At 55.1% G+C, this 14731-nt stretch overlaps 1 protein-coding gene across 1 annotated transcript in view; it reads right to left on the bottom strand.

The window, feature by feature from the left end:
- CPT1A (carnitine palmitoyltransferase 1A) overlaps nt 1-14731 on the bottom strand; it is a 45253-nt gene that overhangs the window by 22240 nt on the left and 8282 nt on the right. The window contains exons 2-7 of the mRNA XM_006911000.3: nt 8279-8431; nt 7146-7285; nt 4765-4936; nt 3081-3182; nt 1962-2099; nt 1108-1185 (exon numbers count right to left, since the gene is read on the bottom strand). Of these exons, the coding sequence (XP_006911062.1) occupies nt 1108-1185; nt 1962-2099; nt 3081-3182; nt 4765-4936; nt 7146-7285; nt 8279-8419 (771 nt within the window). The 5' untranslated portion in view covers nt 8420-8431. The remainder of the gene's footprint in view (nt 1-1107; nt 1186-1961; nt 2100-3080; nt 3183-4764; nt 4937-7145; nt 7286-8278; nt 8432-14731) is intronic.

Below are 14731 nucleotides of genomic sequence, written 5' to 3'. Positions count from 1 at the left end.
AACGTGCTTAGGAAAAGACAGGCCGACCGGAACGCACGGCCGAGCGCGTGGCCTCCGTGAAGACGCCCCCTACGGCGGTAAATGACACCCGCTCTGCTGGAAGATCACGCGCGAGTTCATTTCCTACGCGTGGTCAGTTTCATTGTTCCCGTGTCTTGTAGGACAGAAGCCCCCAGGTCATTCTTGGGCTATGAAAGGTCACGGTGTATTTTAAAATTAAATTTTAAACAAATCTGAGTTTTAAAAAGACGACAGTATGTTTGTCCCAAATATCTTCACGCAATGCATTTTTTTTTTTTAAAGCAGAAATAAGAGTTAACAGGAAGTCTTCTGAGTGAGAAGTGACCAAAACGTATAATATAACCTTTCGTATAGAGCAGTTCCGTGCCCGCGACTTTTCTAAATTCTGAGACACATTTCTAAATGTCACTTCCCATGACTGGAGGTGAAGGCCGAGGGACACAGGCCTACACCGCAGTTGGAGGGAGCGTGTCCCCGATTATGTAGGAAAAGTGCCTTTGTGGGAAACAGACATTTAAGTCTTCATCAAGGCAAAGGATGCTGGTGGACAGCTTCCTGTCAAAAAATGTTCTATGTCCCACACCAGCCATTCTTTCATAAGTGTGAGATTGTTGCTGATGGGGAAAAAAAAAGTTAAAAGGAAAAGAAGAGAAAAATTTCTAGAAGAGAAAAACAAACAAAACAAACAATAAAGAAACAAGAAAAGAAACAGAAAATTCGATTCTCCAGTGATTAAGCAGAGACTTGGAACCCCAACCAAGGGGCTTCTAAAAAAGGGGCGTGTGCCATCCAAGACCATAATGTCTCAAAAGACCAAAGACATGTGACCCCCCTAGTCCCTCCGGGCATAGCACAAAGCTGAGTGCGGGCCGGGGGGCACACCCTAGGCCAACCCGATGTCCCTGAGACCTTCAGCCTCAGTGGCACTTTGGGCACATGGTCCTGAGGTCCCCAGTGGGCCGCAACAGTTGTGGACGGTGGAAGCAGCCCCAAGTCCCCAAGCTCCCGCAGGCAGCCTGCAGGGCCGCAAAGTCACCACCCGGCGGCTCGGCGCCCAGCAGACACCCACCCGGCCGGACGACTCACCATGGCGTAGTAGTTGCTGTTCACCATCAGCGGGCCCCGGCCTCGGAGGTAGATGTACTCCTCCCACCAGTCGCTCACCTGTTGGTGCAAACAGACAAACTCAATGAGCGTGAGGTCAGTGCCCGGGCTGGCAGAGGGGGGCACTCCATGCGAAAAAACAACGGGAAATGGAAAGTGGTCTTTTTTGAAGTCATGACAGCTAGACGGGAGATCACATGCGTTTTATAGTTAAAAAAAGAGACCAAATGGAAAATAAGCGACGATGTTTGCCTGCTGACACTTCCCAACACTACTATCCAAAACGACGTCACCCCGCTCCCCGGTCTCCCCAAAGCAGCCACCTCTCAATCCTGCAGAGCCTCGGTGCTAAAATGGGGTCCACAGATGTTGTCTTCACCGCACCCTAGCACGACGCCCCAACATCCCCCAAACGGCTAGCAATCTCTTCCTGTTCCCTGACGGAGGGACCGCTTTGTTTTCTCACTGTGTAAAAGCGCACATATGCACAGAACGGTGTGCACGTCGGCCTGAGCGTACGTGTGCAAATGTGTGGGGATTCACCCCCAGCGCCTGATGCGCAACGGAAGTGACCCCCCTGCCCCTGCCCCTGCCACGCCTCTCGTGCTCCCCACCCAATCGACACCCACTTCCAGCCCCGGCCGCTGGCTTTGTCGCGGTCACGTTGAATACTTTCTCTTCCACGTCAGCCGTTCCTCAAAAACCGCCACCCGTTTCATCTGCCAAATGTCCCCTCTTGCCCGCCGCACATGGGGAAGCCCAGCTCATTCATGGAACTGGTTACTATTTTCATACAAAAAATTCCATCAGAAAAAATACTGTGTGCATATACTCACATAATTGGTAGCCCACCAGGATTTTAACTTCAGATACCACTGTAATCTTGGCCCGAGATTGACAGCAAAATCTTCTGCCAGAGCTGTCATCCGCTTAAAGTCAGCTTCCTTCATAAGAGGCTTCACCGATTCCAGATACTGTGGTTGACGAGAAAAACGGAAGGCAAGTTAAAACACACGGTGTCCTTAGAAAAAAACCTCTAAACGTCTTTAAAAGATTTGAAAATCTTCCCCACGTTGGTTTTGCTGGCCCTCACACAAGCTGGCTAACTCCAAGGTGATGTTTTAGATTAGTGATAAACCATGGAACTTTCTCGTCTTGTATTGGCTCTACAAGCTCCCCAGATCCTGCATCAGCACAAAATCACCTACGCGGCTTGCAGATAATTTGGAAGGAAATTTTGATGGTGCTTCCTCTCCGTTATCTGGCCCTTAACAAGAGCTCCCCTTCTCACTTAGGTTGCCATGTGCCAATGAGAACTCAGGACACCTGGGCAGGAAGGAGGAGCCAGAAGGATGACAGGGAACGGGGCTGGCCACACCCCCGGCCAGGATTTCCACAGCACTGTGAAGGCACCTAACGCCACAGAACCGTATACTTTAAAATGGTCAGTTTTATGTCATGCGTATATTTACCATGACTAAAACGATGAGTAATGTAATGTAGCAAAACCACTGAATTGGATACTAGGAGTGAATTATATCTCGATAAAGCTGTTAAAATTTTTTTGCCAAGTGGTTTCTCTAATATAAATATAGTGGTTTTTTTAATACAAAGGCATCAAATATGATGCCTTTATATTAAAAAAAAAATACACACACGCACACAAACACACACGCACACACGCACACACCAAAGACGTGCTGATATGGGGGAAAAATAAAAGGCAACCCTACAAGGCACCCTGTACACGCACACACGCACACACGCACGCACACACACACCAAAGACGTGCTGATATGGGGGAAAAAAAAAAAGGCAGCCCTACAAGGCACCCTGCTGGGAGCTAACACAGCCAGACGACAGCAAGCTAACTGACGATCACCACGACGTCGTACACGCTCATCCTACAGTCGACGGGCGCAGTGGGCGTCCCCGTGAGCCGACACCTCGCCTACCCTGTTCACGGTGTCCTTCACGGCCGGGACCGGCAGGCGTGGCAGAGAAGTCTGGAAGCTGTACAACATGGGCTTCCGACCCGAAAAGACCTTGATCATACACTTAAAAAAAAAAAAAACAAAAAGAGGCACGTTTTAAAGGGTAAGACTTCGCGGAAGACACAAAACCAGTTCTCAGGCGTCCGCGGTCTGCCGACGGTTTACAGGTGTTTTCCCGCTTGTCTATTTTCTGCCCCGACCCTCACGGGCCGTAGCGAACAAACAGGCAACCCCAAATAAAAAACAGCTGAATGGAACCCCTAAATAAAAACCAGGCAACCCCAAATAAAAACCAGGTGTGACAGAAGCATCGTTGATGGCCCACCCAGCCGAGGGGGTGGCGGTCTCCAGCCAGGGCCTGACCTGGGCACCGTGGGATCACGATCTGGCTGCCCTGCTCCATGTGAGGCGGGTCCGCCCACCTGCTTCCGCAAGGCCCTGGGTTTGGGGACTGGCTCAAAGCTCTGGCAAAGGGTGAGCTAGGTGCCTGAATCTCAAGCCCACCCCAGGAGAAGCCACGTACCCCTTTCGGTCACTGGCAAGCCTAGTGGACGGCACACACTTGCCTGCTATCAGCCTTTGCTTTAGGCTGGAATAACCTAAACTTTGTGTAATAACTAGGTCATCTCATGCTGACCAGACCACCAAGCAATTTTTAGGGCTCATGGTGGGTGTGGCTTGTGCGTGTGAAAGAGGAGAATCTTGATGCTAAAAAGCGCTGGAACTCGACTGGACGTCAGCTATGAATGTCGCCCTTGGGGAGGCTGTTTAACTTGTTCACATGTAACGTATGGGGAACCATCTCTGCATCTCTCCTGGGTGTTAAATTCTGCTTCTCTGGAAATCAGACAACTTAATCCAAGCGACAGAAGTCGGTTTGGGAAAGACGAAAGGCAGGGGTACGCGGTGGGCTCGCACACGGGGGTGGCACCCGTGTCTCCCAGACTTCTCTCACCAGCGGACCCCTGGGAAGGCAATCAGCCTGCGGATGGTCAGCACTCAGTGAAACTGCGACAACACCCTCGCACACGGCTGACAACCGACACCCGGGCTAAGGGCCGCAGAGAGCTGGTGGAACACACTGGAAGCTAAGGGTGAGTCAAGGAGACTTGGTCGGCCTGGTCAGCCAGGGAGACCAGTAAACGCCCAAGTTCAGCTAAATAAAGCTACAAAGAAGTGAGCAAACGATGCTTTTACTTGATGGATGACCTGGATGACAAACCCAGCAGACGTTAGCAGAAAACGTTCAGAACTCAGCATCGTTAAAGAAAAGCACTCTTTGGACTAAACTCACGAGTCATGGTGAACCGGGCCTCTCCAACGATTAGAGGTTACCTCCTCAGTCACCAGCCCAGGGTCAGAGGAGGAAAACGTCCTGTGAGGACACTTCTTTCACAAGGAAAAGCCACCCACATGAGACACACTAGGTTAAGTGAGATAAGCCAGACGCAGAAGGACAAACACTCATGGCCTCGCCGTCTGTGGAATCTAAGATACTCCAACTCGTGGACGTGGCAACCACAGCGGTGACGGCCCGGGGCCGGGGACCTGCCCCGTGCACAGGGCTCTCGCATGGCAAGCCCCCCTCAGCGAACGGGTTCGGACGACGCACACCGGGTCTGCAGCCAGGGGACGGCGTGATTACCATCCAGATTTTGGTGGCGCGGCTCAATTTGCCGTGCTCGGCGAACATCCAGCCGTGGTAGGACAGCAGCACCTTCAGGGAGTAGCGCATGGTGACGATGAGGGCCACCCACAGGCCCGTGCCGAAGATGACGCCGCTGACCACGTTCTTCATCTGGCTGGACATGCAGCCGCTGCCGGGAAAAGGCGGGACAAGCCGCAAATGCGTTAGTGAGCGAAAGAGGCTGTGGGTGACCACCCCGCGGGCCACTGACGCTGATGACATCGCAGGCCCGGGTCGGGGACCAGGGTCAGGCCTATTAACCCAGCTACTCAGATGCAGGTGTTTTTCTCCTCACCTTGAAACGAATGCCACCCCCCTGCCCCCACCCACTTTGGTGATCTTCAAAATGAACCTGGGCTAATTTCTGTAATGAGTGGGGGGGATGCACATCTTACTCTGGGGTCTAGGGACGATGACGGAGGTGACGTGCGAGGCTGTGGCCTGCCCCACGATAACTGCACCCCAGACACCCCCACACCAGACCCGCGTTGCCTCGGCCGGGGGCTCACAGCAGTTCCGTGACGCCCCCACCCTGCACCCTACGATTTCTTTCCTCGAATTTTGAAGTTCGCTGTTACGCATAAAAACTCAGATTGTTCAGCAAAAATATCACCTCAACGATTCATGTCGAAAGAGCTTGTTTTTGATCTAGGCGGGAATATTTATCATGTAAAAACAAAGAAACTGATCGCAGAAAATGATCATTTAAATAATAAAGACGATACGTTTTCATTTTCTAAGGAAAGTGATGTATTTTACGGCGAAGATGAGACTTTAGAGATGAGAAGAAATGGAGCCATTCGCATCTCTTTTGCGGTTTTTGCTTTTGGCTTTAGCTGTTTTGGAAACCACAAAATATTTACAAAATAAAAACTAAGTGTGCTGCAAACGATTAAAACAGCCACTGTGCAACCTGAAGCTATCTCCAGCATTCTGGAAATCTTCAACTTAACATTTTCTAATACTTAAGTGACACAGAAACATGTATCTTCAAGGTAAAAGGCGTCTGCTTCAAAACTGGCATCTTTCTAGAACCTGTCAAATCTTGACTTCGACTTTGTCGTCTCTACTCGAAACCTACACGTTGCTTTCTGATCGTGTCACCCACAAGCGAACTTAGATTCAGGGGTTTGAGCAGCTGTCTTTCAAGTGATCTACATGCAGCTGTCTAAGGGCTACCCACGTACCGAGTCACAAAAATGATACCGTATCTGAGCATTAACAAATAAATGACATGCTCAGGGTTTTCTACACATATATAGTACTTCGATGAAAAGCGTGAGCAAAAAAGCTTCTTGTAAAGAACTCTGTCCTCTGAGGCTGCAGGGGATGGACAGAGTAGCCAGACACCTGAGCCTGTGAACGTGGCCACGCGGGGTTGTGGGTCTCCCTTCCCCAAAGACTGCTCCGGAATAGCCCTTCGGCCTGTTGACACTGGCCCTTAACCTGGTCTTTCTAAATCTGGGACAGGGATGGCCCAGTTACCACAACTGGTTTAGAGGGACGAAGAAACAAATCTTATAAAGACCCAGATTATAAAGGCTTTAAATAGCCAACACGTGTAAATATCATCCAGTGTTAAGAGACAGCCCACATTCAAAACCAAATTAAAAATCTCTATTAAGACTCACAAAAGCCTGAAAAGTAGGTAGGAACAGCACAGTGTGTGGGTTAAATAAGCTGTCCGCAGGCCTGTGCCCCTTGGGAACGAAAGGATGAGACGGGCAGAGGCTAAGGAATGGAGTGACAAGTGACAAACCCCAGCCGCCCCGGCCCCCAGGCAGACCGAGGACTCTGGCAGGTGTCCAGGTCAGTCACGCTTCCACCAAAAGGACAGGAGTTTAGATTCTGCGTCCTGCAGACACACATAAAGGCACGAGCCAGTTCTTGCAGCTACGGGCCACTGGGCTGGACTCTCAGTTAGTCCTGAGTCCAGGGGCTTCCAAAGGAACAGTATTTAAATCCAAACCACCTGCCAGGTGCTGGTTTAGTGAAGGCCCAGGGTTCCTCTGTTTAGCTTAGGCCGGACCCCCAGCCCCCCCACTGCAGACACGGCCCGGGCACCGAGGGAACACACCCGGCTGCATCTCGTCCTCCACGGACTTCGCCCGCCTTCCACACCCACTCCTGGCCCGACAAACAAGGCCGATTACGGGACGAGGACGTGGGGACCATTATGTTCCTGGGGAGTGGGCGCCCGGGGACCGGCCCAGTTCACGAGGAGAAAGCTGGCATAGAATGGCACATCGCATCCACAACGGTGACAGACGTGAAAACACCCCCAGCCAAGCCGCCCAGGGCACTTTCTACGCAACCTGAGATGCGGAAGGATGGCTTACGTCGTGTCGAGGGTCCGATTGATTTTCGCGATTATTCCCAGCGAGGGGTCGACCTTGGCATACATCGTTGACATCACGCCCACCACCACGATGAGCCAGCTGGAGGGACTCGCCGGGTACACGCCCGTGATGACGCCATTCTGAAAGCAGACACACGTGAGCCGCGCCTCTCCCACAGAGTCCCACCAGCCCGCCGGCGACGGCCCCCGGGGAGGCTGTCACCGCTGGAAATCGACCCCAGAGCCTCCACCTGCAGCTGCCCCCACTTCTGTCCAGCTCCAGCCCATGAACCAAAAGCGTCCCTAAACGTTTCCCCGAGTGACACATTTGAACCTCCCAAGGGACTGGTTTAACGCAGATCCCAGGCACCACCCAGACTCACTCGTGACACCCGTGAGGGTTAAGGGCGTCACTGAGCCAACCATGAAGTCCTCTCTCCCAAACCTGCCACCCTTGGGATGCCCAAACAGTCCCCGTCCCCCCGCCTCCCCGCCCCAATCGGGACACCTCTTGGCCCCGAGTTACAAGAGACCTCACTCCGTGTCGAGAATTTGCTGTAGGAGAATTCTGCCAACCCGCCCCACACATCCCCAAAAATGAAACCGAGGAACGGCAGGAGGGGAAAGGAGAGAGAGATACACGAGCCAAAATTGGTATAACTCTGATCGCGGTGGAATCTGGGAGGCCGGAGGGGCGGCTCGATTAGGCTAAGCTACAATGGAGGGAGGAAGGTTCTAGATAGGGCGTCTTGGCTCTCCACACCCCCGCCGCCCCCAGCTGCCCTGACCCCTGCGCTGATCAGCGCGATGGTCAGGTCAGGCACGGCCGGGCGCTGTCCTGCAGCACACACTTTCGCACCCATCGGCCCTGGTTTCTCAGCTGTGCTATGAGGGCCTTGAAGTCAGAGAGCAACATTCCCACTGGGGTGAAACGTGGTAACTCGCCCTACCTCCCTTCCAGAATTCCCTTCACGAACTCAGCGAGCCCAACAGATGTGACGGCGTTTCGTGAGCCATAAGCGCCATGAAAATACAGTGTGCCAAACACCAAAATACAAACAACGCGCCCAACGCCGCTCAGACTCGAGAGCCTCAGCGCGACCACCACACAGACTAAAGCGCACGTCTGAGGACCTTGAATCTGATGAACCTCTTCTTCCACGAGTGGAGTCCAGACAGATAGATCTGCTTGAGGGCCTCGTGGCTCAGCCGCAGGTCGATGCCGTCTGGGGTGACGGTGAACTGGAAGGCCACGGCCTGGTGGGCTTCCGCCATCTTCGCGGTCTCCTGCACAGAGAAGGACAGACTGTGAGACGGCGGGACATCTCACCGGACGTGAGGACGCCCCTACGCAGGCGCGTCATTCGTTTTGGATTTAAAGTTTCCCACCCCGTTGGACAGACTTGACATTTTTCATTAACAGATCTGATTTTGTGGTTACATGTTCCCCGTCCCCAGCCTGTCCAGCTGCCTCTGCTGAACGGCCCTAGGTCATCGGCAAAGGCTAGGCGAGAAACCCCTGACCCCCGGCCCTGGCCGTTCCCCAAACCATCCCTCCAGCGACCAGCCCAGGCCACACCCAGCTGACACAGGAAGCTGGTGGCTATCTAGCCACTCGCCAAGGCAGAAGCATATGCCATCCCTGCCACCAGCCACCCGGAGACCACAGATAAGCCCACGATGGCCCCGAACCCTTCGGGTAGGAGCAGACGGACACCAAACGCCGTGCTTGGTGTCTTGAGAAACCATTTTAGGCACCATGAAAGTCGCTACGAACACCAGGCACAGAGGCCTCAGGACAGAGCCGGGCCTTCCTCCTCGGAGGCTGTGACCAAAATCAAACTCAACGCGAGGGGTGGACGTCACTGGAGCCCCGCCCCCCGCCCCGCTCTGGCCGCAGCGCCGGCCGGCTGCCCCCCAGGCCCCGCACTCCCGGCAGAGAGAACACATTTCAATGCAGGCGCTTCGGCATCTGCTGTTCGTTTCTCGCCTCCCATCATCTCGTTCCTGCCCGGCCACCTGCTGACACGTGGCCCCCCGAGGCCGCAGTCTCTTCCCTCGTGGCCTCCCCTTGCCCCGGCTGGCCCCTCCGCCACCTTCTGAAGGCGACTGATCAACCGCACCGCCTCGTCCGAAACGGTCTGCACAGAGTGTCACGTGGATGCAAAGGCAGCTGAGAGAGAAAAAAGGCTGTTGAGAACCGCAACGAAAATCTGAAATCGCACGTGTGTGTTTTCTCATCAAATGCCGTCTTTCCTGCTTCCACTCAGTTAAGCCTGTAGAGCGCAGAGGCAGGACCCATCGCAATCAACGGAAAACCCCGTTTCAAAGATGCCCAGTTAGGACAGTCAGACCAGCCTCGTCTTCAGCTACTCGGAGCGAACGACTCCATGAGCAGGCCCTTGAGAGGCGCCCAGCTGTCATGCATTTGGTCGTGAAACAAGTATCTGTTGACTGCCTCCCCTGTGCCGACCATGACGGGGTCGAGATGCTGGCAGAAAATGTCCCTCTGCCCACCCCCTAGCTCAGACAAGGAGGCAGAAAGAAGAGGAGGTGCCAGAGAGGATCCATCAGGTGACACTGTTGACCAGGAGAGGGATCAGCTAGAAGGCAGACCTTTCGGGCTTGAAGGTAGACAGACCTGTGCAAGGACTGGAGGTAGAGGTCAAGGGCATGGCGCCTGGGGTCAAGGGCAGGATGGCAGGGGGTCAGGGCTGGTGGCTAAGGTTCAAGGCACGGCGGCTGGGGTCGAGGACAGGCAGCTAACTTCAGAAAGGAAGGCCCAGAAGCAGCCACAGGAGGCAGCTGGGAAGACGGAAAAACGAGGCTTTAAGGTGGGTATCTGTTACAGTTCTGTTCTAAAGACCACTCCGGATGCTGTGTAGAACTTGGGTGGGGCCGGAAAGCACAACCAGAAGCCGAGGCAGTGTTCCAGGAGAGAGTGGTCCAGAGTGGGGACGGTGGGGACAGGGAGGACGGCCCACTCCAGACAGGCTTCAGAGGCACTCTGGGGCTCCTGGTTTGGATGTCCCGCTCGGTAGAGCCCTTCCCTGACATGGGAGTCTCAGCGTGCGAGGGAGGGCTGGGCGCAGAGAATTCACAGGTGGGCCTGCCACGTTTGCTGTCACCAGGGGCAGAAAGAGAGGCTGTCAGCTCGCAGAACCCGAGAGCTCTGCTTTGATGAATTATTTTTTTGGGGGGGGGGAGTCTAATTTTAGCTCAGTGCAATCTGCAAGCATTCCAGAATGTTCACATACTATTTAGCAGGCATGGAGCAAGCTGCCTTGGTCTGGCCAGTTTTGAAGAAACGGATCCCACTTTGGAGAGCAGCAAGCTCTCTAAGCAAATGCTTGCTTCAGGCCCATCCAGAAGGATGAAGAAAGCACCCAAATCGACCGCTCTGGATCCAATTCTTAGAAAGTACCCAAGTGGCTCTAAGGTTCTCCAGGCTAGCTCGGCACAATGAACTGCCCCCCCGCCCCCCCCCCCATCACAGCCATCAGGGTGAAAGGAGGCAGGTTCTGGACAGCGTGCACCACAACAAATAAAATTATGTGACCGCTACCCTTACAAATGAGTGCACAAGACCTCTCGGGGGCTTCATGCGGAACGTGAAAGAATTATTAACGGCAGCAGATTAAACATAAACACAGTGTTGGCAGCCAATGCTGCCCACAGGTGTGTACGGACCTTTGCTAGGAATCTCACCTCTGCTGGGGAGAGGCAGACAGACCGAGAACGTTTGCATCTCTGAATTTAAGGATTTGCTTGTTTGGATTGATTCAGACTAAAAACCCAACATAAAGCATCCTAAATGCCCCCGAAACAGTTTGTTCCTCTCGCTCCGCAGTGTCCGAGGTGGGAAGTAACGGCCCCGACGCTGACGGGGGCGTGAGAAGCTCCCTGTGCAGATCGAACAAGCGAAAACTCCACCCTCGGCGCTGGCGTCGCGGCCTCGTGGATGCTTAGAAATGTTTACAATCGGGATACCACCTCCTGCGGCCAACAGGGAAACGCGAATGATCGAAGTCACAGGAAAACGGCAGGTCGCACCCACCGGTGACCAGGGCCGGCGAGGAAGGAGCTGGAGAGACTGGGAACCACGCACGCTGCTGGTGGGATGGGAAGTGGCGCGGCCCCGCCGCTCGGAGAGCTGGGACCCCGAGATCCCCCACGACCCCGCTGTTCTGCCCCGGGGCGTGTGCCCCAGAGAACCGACAACGTGAGCCCGGATGTCCACGGCGGTAGCGCGCATCGTCGCCGCAAAGCAGAAAACCCCCCGATGTCCTCCCACCGACGAACTGGAAAACAGAATGTGGTCCTGGTCCCTCCCCACGAGAGAAGGCTCCTCGGCCGTGAGAAGGAACGCAGCGCGACACACACGACCCCACGGGCCGACCGGAAAAGGCCCCGCTTCGGCCGAAGGAGCCAGACACGAGAGACCACACGGTGTAATGCCTCCGTGTGTCCGAAACGCCCGGCACGGGCAAACCTGCAGACAGCAAGCCGAGCGAGCGGTCCCCGAGGGCTGGAGGGGGTAGGGGGCTTGGGGAGTCACGGCTAAGGGCAGGAGGGTATCTTTTTTGGGGTGATGAAAATGTCCCAAAACTGAAGGCGGTGATGCTTGCACCTACCTGTGCATAAACTAAACACCACGGATGCGTATACCCTTTAGATGGGGGTGAGGGGGGCTGTGTGGATGTGAACTGTATCTCAATAAAGCTGTTATTAAAAAAAAACATTTATGCACCTAAACCCTCCTCAAACATACAGTTCAGGACGAGCAGGGGGACGGGTCACTCCTCCTTTGCCCCCTCGTCCTCCACTCCTACTAGAGACTCCTTCAAACTGACCATTATCTTGCGGCATTAAGGAACAACGACAATCTCGGGTGGCATTCGACACTGTGCCCGTCTCCACACCGTGGCTGCTTTTAGCATTCCGGACTGAAATAGTTACTGACTCAATTTTATTTTTAGCACGTCTGGGATTTGCTCCGAAATCATCGGGGGTGGGAGGCATGGCTTGACAGAGGTGTCAACTGGCCGCGCGTGAGAACTGGTGACGTTGGCGGCCGTGCGGCCATCCGCGATGCTAGTCTCTCTTCTTCCGCGTGTGTGTGATCTTCTCTATCGATTTCTTAGAATATGATGAGTGAAACACCTGACATGGCAGTCGGTGCTAAGTCCCACTCACACCTGCGGATGCTTTTCAAAGCCCCTGACCCCTTCGAGTGCAGCCCGGCGACCTTGCGGGAAGCGTGCCATGCCCCTGAACTCGGCCACAGTGTCTGCTACGTGGAAATACCTGCTCAGCCTATCCAGCTACACCTGGTTTAACAACAAAAGAGAGAGCACGAGGCTGCCTGTCGGGTCACCGTGCCCCCTGCCCCATGGCACCATCGCAGGGACGGCCAGCACTACACCGGCCACAGCACACACACCCCACCTGCTGCCTTTTGCCCAGGTGGGTGTGGGTGCAGCCTGACCACACTGCCCTGCGTCTTGTGCCTGAGTCACCACCAAACGGCAGCCAGAGTAACTGATGACACAGCTGCCATCGTTTCTGAAAGGCTGACTGCAGCCCCTCAAAAGAAATCCAGTGCTGAGTCACTAAGCCAGAGGGTCTCTAGGTCCCTAAAACTAGCAACCTTTTTCTTCAAATGGAAACACACAGGAAAGGTCAGTGGGTAAAGCCATCGGCCCTGCTCCCTCCTCCCCTCAACCCTAAAGATTGAAGGGCTCCCAGACCAGTTTGAAAACCCCTGTGACAACGGTCAAAACGTTCCCTGCTTTGACTGATGATGCATCCTGTCCCTCCAGGTGTGACACCTGCTGAAGTAAATCAGGTCAGGAGTGCCCCAGCGCTGGCCCAGGTGCCTGGAGCTGAAGCCGCACTGCGGCCACGTGGGAGTGCCCTCCCCGCAGCTGGCCCATCCACCTGCCTCGGGCACAAACTACCACCAGGTGAAGCGTGCGGGAGGGGGAGCGGGGTCCTGTTCCAGCTGGGAGGAGGCAAGTCACTAACTAAATCGCGGACAATCAGGGAGTACGAGGACCTCACAAAAGCCCCAGTGAACGTCACCGCATTGTACAGCAAGACCGCCTTCCGCCCTGCGTGGTTTAGGGCTTGGGGCACTGCAAACACAGAGGGGCTCAGTAACACGGACGGACGGACGGACGCGTCCCAGGACCGGCAGCTGCTGATATTTTGCCATACTGACTTGAGACTGCTCTGTCCCCAAAGCTCCTTCCCCGGCCGGCCTCCGTGGAGTCCCGGGACACACCTGTCCAGGCCGGGCCTGGCTGTCAGCCCAGGTGAGAACCCTAACACTCTGTAAAAGGAAGGGTTCAAGGGCCAGCTGGCAGGCCGGGCCTGAGTCTGGATCCGGGCCACCTCACTGGACAGCCTCTCTAGTGGCGCTTCAGCAAAGGCATGGCAGGGCCCAGGTGAGGCAAAGGGCTGGGCCACGTCCCACGTACGGGGCTAACTAAACTGGCAGTCTCCACGCCCGCCACTTCCAGTCCCCTCTTGCCCAAGATGAGGTCTCCAGGCGCACAGATTATCTTCTAGTTTATCTGCTGCTGCCGCCACTCACCACGCTATCATCTGAGCGGGGGGTCACCGTCCCCCTTCCAGGCCCTCTGCACCCACGGGCCCTGCCCAGGGCTTTATCGCTTGGCTCCACATCTCTACTGATGTCAGAACAAGTCAACTGAGGGTGGACCCCGCCATCTTTCCGGCACCGCCCGCCCCCACTGGTCCTCTGGCCCCCACACCGCCCCTGCCCTCCTCGCTCCGGGGCGGGGCGGGGTGGGAGGCAGACACGCCCGCTGGCTCTGAGAGGGATTCGCCGCCCCACCCCCATCGAGACGCCCAGCTGCCTGGGTGGAGAGAGGTGGCTTCCCCAGGGACAAAGATCCGTGGCACGGCCGCAGGGACCCACCTGCACGGCACAGCGTGCACCTGCGCCCCAAGTTCTCAGGCGGCTGCAGGAGAGAATGTGTGTGCTGGCCAGGAAAGCAGGAAAGAAAGGCCGTAAAGAAATGGGGAAATACAGACCAGACAGAAAGAGCGCTCGACCTCCCCCCACCCGTGTCGGTCACTGTCCCTCAAGTCAGCAGGAGCAACGACCTGAGGGGACAGAGTGAGCGAGGCACCTTCTGGGGACACAGGCTGGCTGCCCCTCCCCTCGGTCTGGCTGGGTGACAAGCGAAGACCTTGGGGGACCCGTTTACCTTCCCGCAGGACGGAAATCACTTCTGGCAGGTCAGGTGGAGTCCCCACTGGTGCCCCACGTGACAGTGAACTGGCACGAACCCCCGCCTTGCCTGAACGCCTGGGGCACCGAAGCCGGGGAGCCTGTGTCACCTTAGAAATCATGAGGCCACTAAGGGGGAGAGGTTCTCCAAGGTCCGCGCAGAGCACGTAAGCATCTTAGGCTAATCGGATTTCAGAAAAACACCTGGATCCGGAATAAGACACTCTGGCTGAGCACAAGGACCTATTTATTACGGCTTTTAACAATTCACTTCTCTGCTCTGTGCATTAAAGAAACCCTCACCTCCGATCTAGTCTGGCTGTTCT

The sequence above is a fragment of the Pteropus alecto genome, unplaced genomic scaffold (genome assembly GCF_000325575.1).
Source record: "Pteropus alecto unplaced genomic scaffold, ASM32557v1 scaffold43, whole genome shotgun sequence".
NCBI lineage: Eukaryota > Metazoa > Chordata > Mammalia > Chiroptera > Pteropodidae > Pteropus > Pteropus alecto.
Note: the sequence above shows the minus strand (reverse complement) of the source record. Positions and strands in the feature narration are given on the sequence as shown.